This window comes from Gallinula chloropus (genome assembly GCF_964237585.1).
Source record: "Gallinula chloropus genome assembly, chromosome: 1".
Taxonomy (NCBI): Eukaryota; Metazoa; Chordata; class Aves; order Gruiformes; family Rallidae; genus Gallinula; species Gallinula chloropus.
In genome coordinates this window covers 111859576-111876670 of record NC_140085.1, presented here as the reverse complement: position 1 = coordinate 111876670, position 17095 = coordinate 111859576, and the positions used below count along the sequence as shown (strand labels likewise).

Below are 17095 nucleotides of genomic sequence, written 5' to 3'. Positions count from 1 at the left end.
AGATTCAGGTAAAGCACAGGAAACGGGCTGAAACTCCTGAAGAGCTCTGGAAAGTGGTGCGTGTGTGGTCCTGATTTAAATCGGGAGCCACACAGCGTATTCAGGGGAACGCCAGCAGAACCCAAGGGATGGAGCTGGAGCCCTTTCTAGTAGATGTTTGCTTCAGCTTAGCTGGGCACGGGTGAAACAAGCTACAAGGACGACTTTACTGCCGGCAGAAAACGGTACTAGTTGCCTCACTAATGGGCACGTGTTGAGGTTCATTAACCTGCCAGCTCTGCTCGTCGTTCTCAGACGTGAGGTGTGACCCGGTGCCACTCAGCACATTAGCACGAGTACAAGGGTAGCCACAGCACTGTGTGGAACGGCAGCCAAGAGCAACACCACCTCTGCATTTCCTGAAGACACTCGCTGTCAGTGCCTGGGGCCTTGGCCCATGTAGGATTAGTATTGCCGTAGGAAAGTGGTTTTACCTATCAGAAAAAGTAAGCTGAAATCTGGCATGTAAAACGCACCAGCAATTATCCATGCCTTCAGTATGAAAGTCTGATTCATTATGTTTTTGCAGCAATGTACTTCTGATACAGCATTGCGGGAGCAATTAGCAACAATAGTAACCAGGAAAGGAGTCTATTTAGTTGTTCCGTAAATACTGGCATTTTTTGTTACTTTAGAAAGATATTGTAACACCTTCTAGACAGTTACAGAACATCTTTACAGAGTAAAGTATTAGTCTTCCTTGCAGAGGATGATTTGGAAAAAGTAAGAGCTACATTGTTGACTCATATAAATGAGTACAGTTCACTTTAGTCTTCATGGAGTTGCAATTAGCATAGTTCAATGACATGTCAGGTGATAGCATTACTTCCTTGCTATAAGCAATGGTGTAAACCAGCACAGCATTTTTATCTTCAAGCAGAGATACCATGTGTCCTTCTTTGGGCTGCTCTTCAAAGTTTGAGAATTAATTATAATATTCATTTTACCTTCACTATGAGCTCCAGCTAGTAAACACTGTATATAGACAGACATGTGATTTTATTTGTTTTGTTTCTATAGGACACTTGCTTGGGCTTTCCCATGATGACTCCAAATTTTGTGAGGAGAACTTTGGCTCCATGGAAGATAAGCGCCTCATGTCCTCCATTCTGACTAGCATCGATGCTTCAAAACCCTGGTCCAAATGCACTTCAGCAACTATAACAGAATTTTTTGATGATGGTCATGGTATGTATTATCACCCCTTGTGTCAGCTATATATTAGCAGTTTGGTTTGGCTTGGTTTTTTTAATAAGAACATTTTATACCTGCTTGTTCATTCCTTGCTCATCTTCAGGACAGCCTTGGAAATGCTTGCTAAGCAAGGCAGAGGTCTAAAGGGTGGCAGAGTCTCACCCTCACTTTGCATGATCTAAATGTGAGGGAAAAGAAAGAGCTGATGGAGTATGTATTATTGGCAATAATTTGGTTTGGAACATGGAGAACTATTTTTAAAAGCATGAAATTAGTCTTATCTTCCCAAATGCCACAGATATGAGCTCAGAGAGTACTTTAAGCAGAGGACAGAAGGAAACAGCTCTTTCCTCGCAGAAATTATAATAGGTGATATGGTCTACTTAACGTTAGACTACAGATATGAGCAGAGGGTTTGTGGTTTTGTTAGGATTAATGACATTTATTATGATAATAATGCCATTATATTTCTTATATTTATGTAGAGAGGCTGTAGGCAAGAACTAAGACCCTACTGTGCTATATATGATAAAAGATTATTTCTGCCCCAGGAGCTTACCTTCCAGGTCATGTAACTAATATTTGTTAAGTATGTCATTTTCCCTTTGGAAATTGAGTGCAAAATTTTCATTTTCCAAAAGTAGTAATAAAACAGCATAGTCTTCACTCTCTAATGAATTTTAAAGTCTTCATTGTGCTCCCAAAGCAACTGGAGTTCTTAAACCATTCAAATTCCAAAATGCTGAGATAAAAATGACATAATTGAGTGAATGGATCGAGTTGTTATGGTAACTGAAATGCTTATGGATAAAAAATATGGTATGTCTGCTGAATGTAAAGAGGTTTTTTGCTTTTAAATATTTTGTTGGCTAATTTCAGTTCTCTCCAAAATATTTTCTCCCGTTTTCCTCTACTGGAGAATGACTTCATTTTTTCTCTAAATTTTATTAGATCCATTAATCTGTACTGTCCTCTTTAAGGTCCATATTGCTCTGGCACTGACTTAATATTACCGAGTTAGTTTCCACATATGAAGAGAACTTTCTTTTTTGAGTTTAGTTACTGAGGTACAGTACAGTTCACGGGGGTAAAATAAAGCAACCTCCCTTGCCATCCATGAAGGACCTCTTAAAGAGTTCAAGGAACTCTGAACTATGTTGGCTCTTTTGTTCCTCTCCTGCTGCAGACAAGTAGAAAGGTTGTTGAAATTTTTTTCCCTTTTTTGTGACCCGACTTCTTCTCTTTACTGTGCATCTAGCTAGCTACTTTCTCCAACAATAATGAAAGCAGAGACCATTTTTCCCACCCACCTTACCTTGGGCTTGTTTGTACCTGGGGCATGCTCAAAATTTGGACCCTTATCCATGAGCTGGACCCAGTCTCAGTGTGGAAGTAAAGAAGAGCTATAAAAATTAGTCCTACAGGTCTAAGAATGTAACTCTGCCAGGTTGGGGTCTATTTTCAGTAAAGGCAGGTAGGAGCTTCAGATTGTTCAGAGCTGCATTATGGTCTCCTTGCTCAGTATGAGTGCTGTTTTCCTGTACACAAACTTAAGCAGTCCTCAACTGCTCAGACCTTTCACAAAGCCAAAGTCATGTATTCTTCACTGCACGTAAAGGGCTTGGGATCTGTCGCTCTGTTAACACACGGGTTAGAGTACATTGACATGTAGTTTCAAAGAGTTATCACTGTGATGAAAAAATTCACAGCCAAGTTGAACCTCTTGTGATAGAGGTTCACAGTCCTCTGGGAACTAATGTTATGACTAATGCTGTTGGTGTGATTTCAAAAACACAGTGTTTAGGGAATTGATTTTCTGGATAGATCAGGCCTTCAGAGACCTTTTCTAAGTAACACTCTTCCTACTTGGTTGAAGTTTGTCAGTTTTCAGGTATTTATTTTACATCAAAGATTTGTCTTAACTTACTATGAAGTAAAAATGAAAGTCAGGTATCGAAATTGCAGTTTCTTCAAATTATTGTGCAGAAGGAACATGGATTATTTTAAGAAGGGAACTTCTGGCTTTAGTTTTTTCTTCCAGACAGTGAATGAATTGATAGCTCCATAATTCCTATTTGTATTGTATGCTGAGTGCACCAAAACCCACAGGATCTGTCCTGTTCCTCTGTCTTAACAGTCCTTGGGCTCTGGGACCCTGGTTGTTACAGGCCTGTCAGTCTCACCTCAGTGCCTGGTAAAATTATGGAGAACATCATACTGGGAGTTATTGAAAAACACCTAAAGGACAACACAGTCATTGGCCACAGCCAGCATGGGTTCAGGAGGTGAAGGTCCCGTCTATCCAATCTGATTTCCTTTTACAACAAGGTCACCCAGCTGGTTGACGAAGGGAAACCAGTTGATGGGGTTTTTTGGAGTTCAGTGGGGCTTTTGATACTGTGTCTCATGGTATCTTGCTGGACAACACATTCAGCATACAACTAGACAAAGCCATAATGAGCTGGGTGGGCAACTGGTTGAAGGGTTGGGCTCAGAGGGTGACAGCGATTGGGGTAACATCAGACTGGCAGCCAGACACTATCGGGGTTCCCCAGGGTTCTGTTTTGGGCCCAGTTCTTTTTAACATTTTCATAAACAACCTGGACACAGGACCAGAGGGTGTCTTAAGCAAATTTGCAGATGACACCAAATTGGGAGGATCTGTTGACTCCCTTGAGGGTGGAGAAGCCTTTCAGAGAGACCTGGACAGATCAGTGAGCTGGGCAATCACCAACAGCATGAAGTTTAACAGGGCAAGTGCCAGGTTCTGCACCTGGGAAGGGAGAACCCTGGCTGCACACACAGACTGGGGGATCAGATGCTGGAGGCCAGCCATGCTGAGAGGGATTTGGGGGTCTTGGTGAACAACAAGTTAAACATGAGCCAGCAGTGTGCCTGGGCAGCCAGGAGGGTCAGCCATGTCCTGGGGTGCATCAAGCACGGCATGGCCAGCCAGTCCAGGGAGGGGATTGTCCTGCTTCACTCTGCGCTGGTGCGGCCTCACCTCGAGCACTGTGTGCAGATTTGGGTGCCACAGTACAGGAGGGACATAAAAATACAGGAGAGTGCCCAGAGGAGGGCAACAAGGATGGTGAAGGGTCTGGAGGGGAAGACTTACAAGGAGAGGCTGAGGTCCCTGGGTTTGTTCAGCCTGGAGAAGAGGAGGCTGAGGGGAGACCTCATCACGGTCTGTGGCTTCCTGACGAGGGGGAGCGAAAGTGCAGGTGCTGATCTCCTCTTTTTGGTGACCAGTGGTGGAACCCAAGGACACAGTATGAAGCTGTGACAGGGGAGGTTTAGGCTGGATATTAGGAAGAGGTTCTTTACTGAGAGGGTGGTCAGGCGCTGGAACAGGCTCCCCAGGGAAGGGGTCACAGCACCCAATTGACTTAGTTCCAGAAGCAGCTGGACAATGCACTCAGTCCCGTGCTCTGACCTGGCTGGCCCTGTGTTGAGCCAGGAGTTGGACTTGATCCTTATGGGTCCCTTCCAACTCAGGATATTCTTTTGTTATTCTGTGATTCTGTGATCCTAGTACAGCATGATGATGCTTTGGGCTGATAGTAAACCAGTACAAACATGCCATATTTCTGTGCTTCCTTCGGAATAAGCATGTATATGCTTTTTGGGCTGCTCATTTTTCCTTAGCTGGGGCAGATGTTTTGTTGTGTAGTGCTGCAGTGTTTTCTCTCCCTTTTTGTTTTCAAGTAGGTGCTCCTCCACAGTCTTGCCATGGAATGCATAAAATCCTCTCTCAAGTGCTACTAGGTAGGGGAAAAGGATCGTAAGCATTCGGGTGTAAATTTGAGCAGTGCTGCAGGAAATGCAGATGAGGAAAGCAGAAAACAGCCATGAAAGAATGCAAAGATTCATATGCCAAGCTTTCTTTTAGAATGCTTGTCACCAGATTTTGCAGAGTCACAGGAAGCTTATGTGGGAAACACCAAACAAGAGGAGACTCTTCTATTCCCTGATAGGCATCACAAGTAGTTTGCACTTAGCTTTTGGTCTGAACCAGCATGAGCTTATGAATTGTGCTTTGTGAAAAGCAGGGCATGGCAGCATTAGTGTGGGGAAATAAATGAAGTGCTTCATCTGCTGCTCCTTATGGTTAACTATAATGAAATGTGAAAGAAGTCCAGAAGTTTGGGTTTGTGAACAGTATTCTGCTACAAAAGAACAGTCAGTCTCTTACTGAAGTTTTAAGTAAGTTTCACATATAGATTTAGATGTTCACTCTGTACTGCTGTAACAGCAAACATCACAGTCTTTAATTTCTCAACATGACTTCATCAAGTACTGATGTTCCTGTTTTCTAAATTTGGAAAGCGATGTTGGGGAGTGAACTCATCTTATAAAATGTGGGTATTTACTGTTTAGGTAGCTATTCCTAAACTATTTAAGTTTCCATAATAATGCAGAGTAGCCTAATCAGTGGCATCAGTGATTTGACTGATCTCATGAGTTGCATTAGTGGCACTGAATTACTCCATAAACTCATTTTCCTGGATAGTGAAACATCTGACAGCTGACTGAATCACAGGCACCAGCATTACATACAAACAAAGTCAGCTAAATAAATCCCAATATAAATGTCTTGTCCAAGGTCAGCCAGGAGGTCTGGGGAGGATCAAGGTGCTGATTCCCTGTCTCCTGAGGCCAGCTCTGAGAACTATGAACATCATTGTCATGATCTCACCGTTTCTTTTACACTCATGAGATGACCCCAGACAGCAGTTTGACATTTAGGAAGAAAAGGCTGAGTTAGTGCCCAGAGGACAGTGCCATTTATTTCCATCTGCTTCTAGACAACCCTTTCCTAAGGTACTAATTGCCTCTATCGTCATGCCAACCACTTGGCTGAGATATGATGACTTCCCATTTATAGTGTTTAGTCGGAGTGCTCTGGGCTCTTTGCAACCTGAAACAAGGACTATTCCTGTTTTAATTGATTTATGTCCTGGTTATCTGCTTCCTGCAGAGATCTTATTCTGTGGGTTTTTTTCCCCAAGACATACTGCACATAACATTGAGGAGAGATAAGATGAGGGCTTAATTAACACTGTCAGCAGACAACAATGGTAGTCTATTCCAGAGCAGACAAATGTCCTTTGGTACTCGAGACAAAAACTGGGAATAGCAGTGTATACATGCCATATAGGTTGCAATGCAGTGAGGTGAATTGAAGCCCTCTCTGCCCTCTCAAACCTGGGTGCCCGGGGCAAAACATTCTCCAACTTCTTAACTCTGCCTTTTCTGACCATTACAAATAGGAGGTTGGACCAGCTGGTGGTGAAAACACCTGCACTTCATTGCAACACATCTAAACATCTATAAATGTAAAGATTTTTATTTTGTTTTTTTCCTGTGGGGAAGCCTTAGGGGACTTTCCTATCTTCAGTTTTGAATTTATCATGTGAGATCAGCTGTAACACCTGGGTTTATAGACATTATACGTGTTTCCTCAGAGCAATATCAGTTAAGGAGAACTTTGGATCCCATCCACCTCTATTCTGAAGGGGGAAAACACTGTATTTGCCATGTAAGCTTGTGAAACCTGTTTGTTATTCACATGTGAAAGCTATTCAAACTGGTGTTAGCAAAACCAATTGGCAAATCATGTATACGCAAGGATGTGACTTTTTCTCTGACTTGATATTTCCAGTCATGTCAGTCGTGGTAGATCTCAGTGATGGGCAGCAGATTATGTGTTATTACGATGTTTTAAAATACTGAATAATGCACTCGGGAGCTGGATAAACACTGCACTGTATGTACAGTAGTACATAGCATATAGCTCTACATGCTGACAAGGGAGTGCCTTTTCATCACTGCCCTAACACTGTACTTGCTTCCTCCCTCATCACAAAGTATATGGAGGACTTCTGCTCTTCTTTGCTTTGAGAGGGAGGGCTTTCGACAGCAACTTTTGCCAATTATGTCCTTTTCAGAAACCCCAGAAAAACAAAGTAAAAAAAAAAAATCTATGCTTCTTCACTCTTCACTGTGACTTCAGTATTTTATACCACAGCAGGCTTTGAATGCTAGGGTACTTTTGATTTTCTTTACCTCATCGCACTCAGCTTATCAGTTAGCATTGGCACTCCTTCTCTTCATTAAAAATGGAGGTGTAATCCAGATTAAAGATAATGCAAGGCTAAATCAAGGTCAGCAGGGGACAAATGGAACAAGTTTCACAAGACAAATTTTTTGGTAGTAAGTGGCAGAAAGAATTCTTGGCTAATTTCACTAATTGGCCCTAGTCTTTAAAAGAAGAAAAGAGCAACTGCGGTAAGTGTGTGTTGTAGAGGAGAAAACTCAAGCCATTGAGAGATGGGGTGGTTGGTTTGATTAAATTCATCACCGTTGCTTGAAATTCTAAGCCATTTTTCTGTAACTAGTTGAGGGTTTTATAGATAGCCTTTATTTTACCCATAATCCAACTGAAGAACACTGGTGTAGGTTCCAAAGTGAGGTAAATTGTGCTAAGTTATTTTGGCCAAAGATAAGTGAAGCTTGCCCAGACCACATATCCCTTTCATGAAGTGTAAAAGAGGATATGTTGAATAAATAGTTCTGCATGTTAACAAGTAAGTTTTTGATAGCAGAAGAAAAAAAAACTGTAGATCTTCTAGAACCTAAGTGCAAATACTCTTTTTTAGAGTGTGCCAGACAAATCTTGACCAATGCAATATATCTCAAAACATGTATTCAATGTTTTATGTTTATGCTATTTTGTTGCCGTCTTTCTGTTATTTATGTATTTTTGTACAAAATGGATAGCTCTCTTCAAACTAATCCCAGAAGCAGCAGCCGCCAAGTATCATTCCTTACAAGGAAAGCCCATTACAGATTTACTGCCAACATTAGTTTTGATATGCAGCTTATATGTTTCCTTTGATCTGTTGGGCTTTTCTTCTCCTTTTTCCTTTTTTTTTTTAAGTGTCTCATTTGCTGTGAGTCTGTTTTTTGTGGTTTCTCTGGCATCCCTTAGAAGCTTTACCATTTCTGATGTTCTGTCTCAAAATTCAAATGACTTTGTGCACTTTCCTATGAGTCTTGATCATTCGTTAAATCTCAAATTGATAAATAGAGTGTATTCAGAGTCGATTAAAATAAAGGAAACCAGGATGAAAGGCCAAAGGTAACTGAGTAAAACTTGTTTATGCCCTCAGATTGGAAATAGACAGCTCAACACCTGGCATGTTGCTCAGGAAGAGCACAGTTGCAATAGTGTGACCTCTCCAAAACCCGGTGACACCTCGGAGAGCCTCTCCATTTATGTCAGCATCTTCTGAATGCGGTTGACTGTAGCCATCCATCTGCCTGTCTTGACTGACAGATTTGCAGAGGAAACTAGGAAGTAATTGCTTGCTCTTTCAGGTAACTGCTTGCTGGACCAACCAAGAAAGCAGATCCTGGGCCCCGAGGAGCTTCCGGGACAAACCTACGATGCCATTCGTCAGTGCAAACTGGCCTTTGGACCCGAGTACACAGTGTGTCCCGGTATGGATGTGTGCTCTCGCCTCTGGTGTGCAGTTGTGCGCCAAGGTCAGATGGTTTGTCTGACTAAGAAGCTTCCTGCTGTGGAGGGAACACCATGTGGAAAAGGGAGGATCTGCCTCCAGGGAAAATGTGTTGACAAAACCAAGAAGAAATACTACTCAGTAAGTTACCAGCTGTGACCATAGGGGATCCCAGAAGGCGTGGTCCTCAGTGGCGCTGATTTTTGTGGGAGAGAAAGGGACTTTATTGAAGTCAGGGTGAAAGCTGCTTTACTTTTTAGTATGTAATCGGAGCGTTACTGATGAGGGATATAGTAAAAATGCTGTTGAGCTTCCCAGAAGCACTTTTTCTTCTTGAAATATGAAAGCCTTCATTCCTGAAGGGAGCATCCCTTCTGATATGGAGGATTTACCCGTTCAGTAAGTCAGGCCTCAGGGCATAGGGACCAGTTGTCAAGGACCTATTTACAGCGTCCCGACTTCTTGGCAATGGACTGTGAGATAAATCTGTAAGTTTATTTTAGAGCCCGTATCCAAAAGGTCCCAGGGCCCTCACTGTAATGAAAAGAAAGATGAATGAAGTTCATCCAGAACATAATTTGTGGAGTTCGTACCTGCAGTGACATTGTCTCCTCTGTCAACTTTATAGGTCTGAAGAGTCCCTAGGCTATTGAGATCTGTTGACTGCACGGTTCAGATACTTCTAAATTTACTGTAGAACTGCCCCTTCTGGTAACTATATACAGGAGAGGTACAGACTTTTAGAGCTTTGTGAAGATATTTGGACGACTATATGAGTCATCCAGATAAAGCCACAGTCTTTGTAACAGCCTTTTTTGTAGAATTATATACTCCTTTCATGCAGTACTGGTGGTAAGCTGTTGCAATACTCTTCATAGGGAGCCAGATTAGCAGAGTGGCAAACTGTATATGGTAATTCCATCTCTTGACATTAATTAAGAGTAATACCTACACTCACAATAATTGCATTTAATTAATCATAGATTAGCCTTATGAACATACCCTGACAGCCAAGTCCCCTGAAGCTGTGCAAGGGAGCCTATTGGTGGGAATAAGAAAAAAGAAAGAGAGCAGCACAGGAGACTGTTTCTGGTGCATGTGTCTTCCATGAAACAGGCTGAAGTGGACTGCACAGAGCCAGGCCTAGTATTGCCTTGGCGTGCGCAGGGCCAAATGAGATGTCATCGATGTGCAGATACAGAAATTAACTCCCCTGGGAGAAAGAAGGCTGCAAAGGCCTTTGCTCCCTCATTAAGATGACCAAGGAATCACCTTCAACTGAGAAAAAAACATTAATGGTGTCTTTGAGACTCAGCACCTTTGTTCACACATGGATGATGTCCTTACCTCCCACCGTTCCATATATTTCAGGCTTCAAGCCACGGTAACTGGGGGTCCTGGGGACCTTGGGGACAGTGCTCACGTACCTGTGGCGGAGGAGTTCAGTTCGCTTATCGTCACTGCAATAACCCAGCTCCTAGAAACAACGGCCGGTACTGCACTGGCAAGAGGGCCATCTACCGCTCCTGCAACGTCATACCCTGCCCAGCAAATGGTAAGTGCCCTCGTGCTCCAGCCTCTGTGTTCACAGATAGCAAATATTGAACATCTACTGTGAAAGGAAACAACAAAGGACCACTGTTGTTTCTCCCAAATGTATTTACCAAGGCAAGACATTCATCACTATTAATACAATACCCCAATTCTTCCCCCACCCGACTACATACAGAAAGGACAATTTGAATGAAAAGAAATATCAGTCCTGCAAAATGAACAGCAGTTTGCACACAAGTAAAGCACACAATCTAGTGCTTTAATGCTTATTGTGTCATGGGAACATTTCCAAGCTAAAACAGTTGAAGGATTTGAAGGGCAGTTCTAAGTAGAGGTTTAGTGAGGTATCTTAAAAATTATGTTAAAAAAAATTGGAATAATAGATGGGCACAATGATATTTGCAGCGTGGTCTGAAATAGTCACTAACGATGTGAATAATTCTACAGCCAAGTCTTTTCGACAAGAGCAGTGTGAAGCACGGAATGGCTATCAGTCTGACACAAAGGGGGTCAAGACGTTTGTTGAATGGGTCCCCAAGTATGCTGGAGTGCTTCCTGGAGATGTTTGCAAGCTCACCTGCCGAGCCAAAGGAACTGGCTATTATGTGGTATTCTCTCAGAAGGTAACAGCATCTCCAGTCATGATTTCATGCTCCAGTTCAGAAGTGTCCTGTATCTTAGAAACCTTTCCTTCCAACCAGGGAATAGAAATTAATCATAGAATTGAAGGACTTAACTGTGTAATTCAATTTAGTGATTTGAGCTACTGGTTATACATTAGGACCAGTTTGGCCCCTAAAATGAAGTAAGTTTTTCCACATCTCAGTATGTGGATTCATGAAAAATATGGGCCTCTCAGAGCACTCTGCAGTAGTTTTGTTTCAGTAGCGGAGGAAAGGGGTTTCTGCCTGGAGAGTCATCTGTCATTCTGGGGATTTCTGGAGAAGAAAGAGTACTTTAAGTAAAAGAATGTGTTTTACCCTGAATTATGTTAAGGGAGTCCAGAGTGACTCTTATATAGTCAATTAATATAGAATAAGTAGCCAATTAGTATAGAAGTGCCTTGTGGTCAGTTCATTGTATCAGATGCAATTTTGAACAGAAATGTCTTCCAGGCTTACACTTGCCTTTTTCTGTCTCTGGATGTTCTGAAGGTAACATTTAGAGGTGGATAGGTCAAATGCAAGGCTATCTACAAGTACTGTTATTGTTATTGTTAATAAGCTGTGAAATCCTCATTAAAGCCAGGGTCATTTTAGTGCCTGACGCTGGAGTTATCCGTCATGGCTTTCAGCCCTTTGCTAAATTTCATCTGCTTTTGTGCCTGGAATGTTGGAGAGGCTCAGTCAGGGCTGTCAGGGTAAGCACTCAGTTCCAGATGGGTGACATGAGTAATTAGCTGGGTTTTGCTGATCAGGTTGACAAAAGCAAATCTTTCCCATGTCAGTTTTCACTAAGGGTCGTTTGATTGCCTAGGTGACTGATGGTACTGAATGTCGGCCGTACAGTAATTCCGTCTGCGTCCGGGGAAAATGCATCCGGACGGGTTGCGATGGGATCATCGGCTCAAAGCTCCAGTACGACAAGTGCGGGGTTTGTGGAGGAGACAATTCCAGCTGCACAAAAATCATGGGAACCTTTACCAAAAAGAGGTATTGATCCTGAGTGTTAGTAAATGTGTCTTGTTGTGCAGATACTTGCTTGGCTATCTGCTTGCTTGCTTGCTTGCTTCCTGTCTCTAAATGCAATTTGCTTTTATAAGGAGATTGGGGGGGGGGGGGGCGGGGGGGAAGAAAGTACATTGCCTGTCCTTTATTGCATTTCCCAGATGATTACAGCTGGCCTCTTAACAATACCCTGAACATGGCAAAACACTGTACCCAGCCCATTTCTGACACAAAGTGCCAGTGATACAGATGAGTGCCCACTAACAGGAAGCTTTCTTAGAATAAGGCATAGCATCCTGCTCTACTTGCCGCTCGTGCTGGTCAGACGGCTTGTGGTGGAGAGGGAAAAGAGAGGAGTGAATTCAGAAGGTTGTTGGGGTCAGGATAATATGGGTGTATCCGAAACATGGCATTTCCCAGAGGATGCTGTGTTAGCAAGTGCAAGCTGAGAAGGCGTTTCATCTCCGCCAGCTTCGAATGGCAATGAGAACATCCCACCTGATTTAGTGACACGGACTCCTTGTGCAGGGAGCAGAGCACAGCGGACAGAGCACAGCTGAAAAAGTCTTCCTTAGTATCTGTGAGCGATTAGACCCTAAAAATACCTTTTCACACTGCTGACTATATGGAGTTTAGATGATTAGATGAGACGTCAGAAGTAAGCATAAGCTTAAACATGGCATTTGCTATATCCCTTCGTGTCCATTAGGATAATATCAGTCTCCAGATGAATATTTTTTTAAGTCAAAGCAGTTACATATAAGACATTTTTTCTGTTAAGAGTTTGGCTTTTGACAGTAATATTACTTAATACAAATACAATAAAAGGAACCCCTCCCATGGTTTTCCCTGGCCACATTGAGGAGAGCAGTAAGCTTGTACTCAGATATCAATGTCAACTTACATAAGCTTTCTCTCTGAACTTGTTTCCTTCCCTCTTCAATTCTTAAGATTCATAGAAAAATGAGGATTTTTAATTACCATTTACGTAGATTCCAAGGCCACAAAGGATTGCTGTAGTCATCTACTCTTAGAAACATTCATCTGACAATTCCTACTTGGTATCTGGGATTGCATTAGTGTACCATCTTACAAAATGTATGTAAACTTGATTTTTGGTTCATATCTTCCAAATTCTTACATAGCCTGTTGAAAGCTACCAGAATTTGAAGTCTGACTCATGAAGTAACCTTTTGTTTCTATGCGTTTCAATATAATGATTAACAGCAGTCTATTAATGGTTTTGGAAATGAATGTGTTCTAAAAATAAACATAACTAATCATCTTCCTGGTAAACAAGGAGCAAAAACACCTTGGCCAAAAAGAATGACTTTCCATCCAGATCAGTTGTTATAGAAACCAAATCTTCAAATTTGTAAATATTGAAAGGTCTGGGATGTCTAAATGAAGAAGGCAGTGTGAGATATACTTCATGTGATTTGGTAATGATCCTTCTGCTGGAGTCTAGGCTCTAGTATAAATAAATGTTAAAGGGACTCCATGAATTTCAGTGAGGCCAGATTGGTAGCTTAGATATACTTGGGAATGGAGAGATTCTGTTATAATAATTCCTATTCTTACTCCTCAAGTCATGCCTTTAACTGAAATGAGGCTGGTCAGTAAAATATTAATTCAACTTCAGTGCATTCAAAAAGTTGCCCCACTTAAAAAGTAATCACCAGCCTGCAAGTGCCAAGTGTGTTCTGACGTGATCTTGCATGAATTGTGGAGCAACAAGGATTATTACTTTTTTTTTACTGGAAATATTTTTTGAGACAATTCCCTTATGCAAGTAATTGACTTTTAAATAACCCTCCCATTAAAACAGTGACATCTGAATTGTTTGTAAACTGTTTTCAGATAGGAAAGGGCAGTGGCAGTAGTAAAATTGTCTTCTCTCCACTGAAAAAGAGCAGCCCCTGCATTGCTGTTCGTTATAAAACAACTGTAGCAATCTGTACATTACACCTACGGGGAAAATATTAAACCTACAAGGGGAAAGTAGTATTTCCCATTGCAGACAATTGCCATAACAACATTTGTTTGTGCTTTTTTCATTTAAAGCATTCAAAACATAATCTTCTGGAAAACTTGCTTCCTAAAAGCCTGTGAAGCCAAATAGTCGGAAGTTGGGAAAGAGGGGAATTAAGGCTGCACGTGGTTCTTTGTGCACATGGAGTGTTAAGAGTTCTCTGTGCAGACGACTTGATTTCTCCAGCATTGCTTTTACTTTTTGAGCAAGTGATTTTGTAATTTTAATAAGAGGTTTTAACAGAGCTATTTTGGCAACTGTTACGTAAAAATACTTGTGCAGTGCTGTAGAGTCGAGTCTCCCCCAGCCTGTTTTACACACTGTATTCCTTCAGCTTTGTGGAGGTGCTACATCAGTAGAGTTTTAGTTGTTGTCCTGTAACTGCTGGAAATAGCAGGGGAATAGCACAAGCATTTCATCTGTAGTCTGTGCAGTCTCTACTTGTGCAGCCAAAAATTCTTGAAATCAGCAGTCTGTTCTTTAAACAATCCCAAAGGACCCTCCTTCACTTTTATATATAGTGTATTTCCTTTTTTTTTTTTTTTTTTCTTCTTCTGGAAGTTTCAGCACTGATCTTTTCAGATGTGAGATACTTGCAGAATGGTTTTGTCATGGGTTTAGGAATCAAAATATGTCTCCAAAGTCCAGCTGGTAGCTTATAGCTATGTATAGCCTTTAGAATTTTTTTCTATGTATCAGTAAAGTTAAAATAAATAACATACTTGAGATACAGAACCACAGAATGTTTTGGGTTGGAAGGGACATCAAAGATCATCTATTTCCAACCCCCTACCAGGGGCAGGGATAGAGATAGTGATGAGTTCCAGCACACTTGCAGGTTTTGAGTGCCTGTCACTTTTGGTAGAAGAGTTCTGTATCTATTTCTAAATCTGAATCAAGATGCTTCGCAAGCAGCAACAGAGAGAACCCTGCGATGGTACAAGTTAAACATGTGGGCACACCTCATATTAAGACACTTGACAATTAATCTTCAGCTGTATGAATTTCAAAGTAAACAAATTTTTTCTCAGTGATCAAGATTATTTGTCCATGTTCCCAAGGTACCTCTGCCCAGCTGTTACTCTGCTCATGCTTTCCTCAATCATCATTACAGCAGAGACAGCAAGAAACAGCTGTAACCAATGCATATCTCATTATCTTTCCTTGGCAGGCGAAGCGTGCGTCGTATTTCATATCTCCCACCCTTTGCTGAAATGTATAAGCTATCTGTCCTTGCTCACTCCTCTTGTATCTGACTCACGTAAAATCGTTACTAACGCTAAAGATTAAGCAATTTGAAAGAAGTGCAGTAGAAACCTCTTCAAGCATATAAAGAACAATACGATAGACAAACAGTGGAACCCGGTTAATTTAATCTTAGACGAGCCTCAAGCCAGATGGGTTCAGGGTCTGAGCTAAAACAAAGCAGCGTGTGTCGTGCCGGTGACAGCACCGGGCGTTACAGTAAGACTCGAGGCTTACTTCGGCCTAGCTACTGAACCCCCTTTTTTCCTTCTGCCATTCAGCAAGGGCTACACAGATATAGTGAAAATCCCGGAAGGGGCCACCCACATCAAAGTTCGGCAGTTCAAGACCAAGGACCAGAGCAGGTTCACTGCCTACCTGGCCCTGAAAAAGAAAAACGGTGAGTACCTGGTCAATGGGAAATACATGATCTCCACTTCAGAAACAATCATTGACATCAACGGGACTGTGATGAACTACAGCGGCTGGAGTCACAGGGATGATTTCTTGCACGCGATGGGACACTCTGCCACAAAAGAGGTTCTTATCGTGCAGATACTTGCGACGGATCCAACCCAGCCCCTGGACGTCCGCTATAGTTTCTTCGTGCCAAAGAAGCAAGGGCAAATGACTAACTCTGTCACCAGCAGTGGCAGCAGCAAAGTAACTCCACAGCTCACACAACCCCGCTGGGTTACGGGGCCGTGGCTTTCTTGTTCTCGAACGTGCGACACAGGGTGGCACACCAGGACTGTCCAGTGCAAAGATGGGCACGGAAAACTGGCTAAGGGGTGTCTTCTCACTCAGAGACCGTCAGCATTTAAACAGTGCTTGTTGAAAAAGTGTTAACCTGTGGTTGTGATCTTCTTTGAAAGAGGTTTGATTAAGCCATTGTTGACATACTGGTATTAGGTCTGCCCAGACAGAGAGAAGCAAAGGCTTCAGCGTACTTACATGCAGTCTCAAAATTATGGGCAGAATCTGCCTATTCGGACCAAATGAAGATGTGCACTGCTTTAAATAATAGTGGGGTGATCGTAAATATATCGAGGAACACTAAGCATTAAAGTTGTTATAAGCCCTCTGTGTCTGCAAAAAATATAAAATAAAATAATGCAAAAGAAGAAAAACTAGCAAATGGAGGATCCTGGGATATTTGAAGGTTACAGAATCATCTCCCCTTTTTCACCTACCTCTAATACAGTATGTCCTTAGAAAAAGTCACATGTACCCATAATACCACAGTAGATTATTTTATATTGTTTTGTAAATACCTTTCATTTGGTACGTCACTTTATATCACCTGGTTCTATTAAAAAAAGATCAAAAGACAAAGTACATAAGCAAAGTGATTGACCAAAGTCTATCTGCAGCCCTTGCGGAGCCGGTCCGTTCTCCTGAAAGGGCTGCAGATGTTTTACTGGAAAACGAAGCGCTTGCTGCTGGTTTTAAAAAGTAATACCTTTTGGTTTTGACAAAGGGAAACGTTTTCACGCTGGGAGTTTCCTGACAGCCGATCACTACTCTGTGACAAACACTGTGTCTCCGCCGAGAAGTTCTCGGGAGCACTGCAGCAGCTTGCGGAGCCGGGATCCCCACGTGTGCAGCGCTCAGTACCAGCACCATCAGCGACTCCTCCCCATGTGTCTGTCAGGCACACGCAGGGGGAGGGTCTGGCTGCTAGAAGGGATTTGCCTACACTTTTCTTGTGAACCTCCCACTAGCTCCAGCTGTGTCACGGCTTGGGGTCCTTGCTGCCCACGAGCAATAGCTGCTAGCCTCTCCTTTCTGTAAAACGAAGGCATACTGTATTTTGTAGAAACTCCTTAGAGAACCAA

General features: G+C 42.2%; 1 protein-coding gene across 1 annotated transcript in view; it reads left to right on the top strand.

Annotated features, from left to right (window-relative positions):
* Positions 1–16106, top strand: part of ADAMTS5 (ADAM metallopeptidase with thrombospondin type 1 motif 5) — a gene marked incomplete at both ends in the record, with an annotated part of 40319 nt that extends 24213 nt beyond the window's left edge. Inside the window, 6 exons of the mRNA XM_084270778.1 lie at positions 1060–1227; positions 8617–8900; positions 10131–10314; positions 10761–10936; positions 11790–11965; positions 15539–16106. Coding sequence (XP_084126904.1) covers positions 1060–1227; positions 8617–8900; positions 10131–10314; positions 10761–10936; positions 11790–11965; positions 15539–16106 — 1556 coding nt within the window. The remainder of the gene's footprint in view (positions 1–1059; positions 1228–8616; positions 8901–10130; positions 10315–10760; positions 10937–11789; positions 11966–15538) is intronic.
* Between the last annotated feature and the right edge of the window lie 989 nt (positions 16107–17095).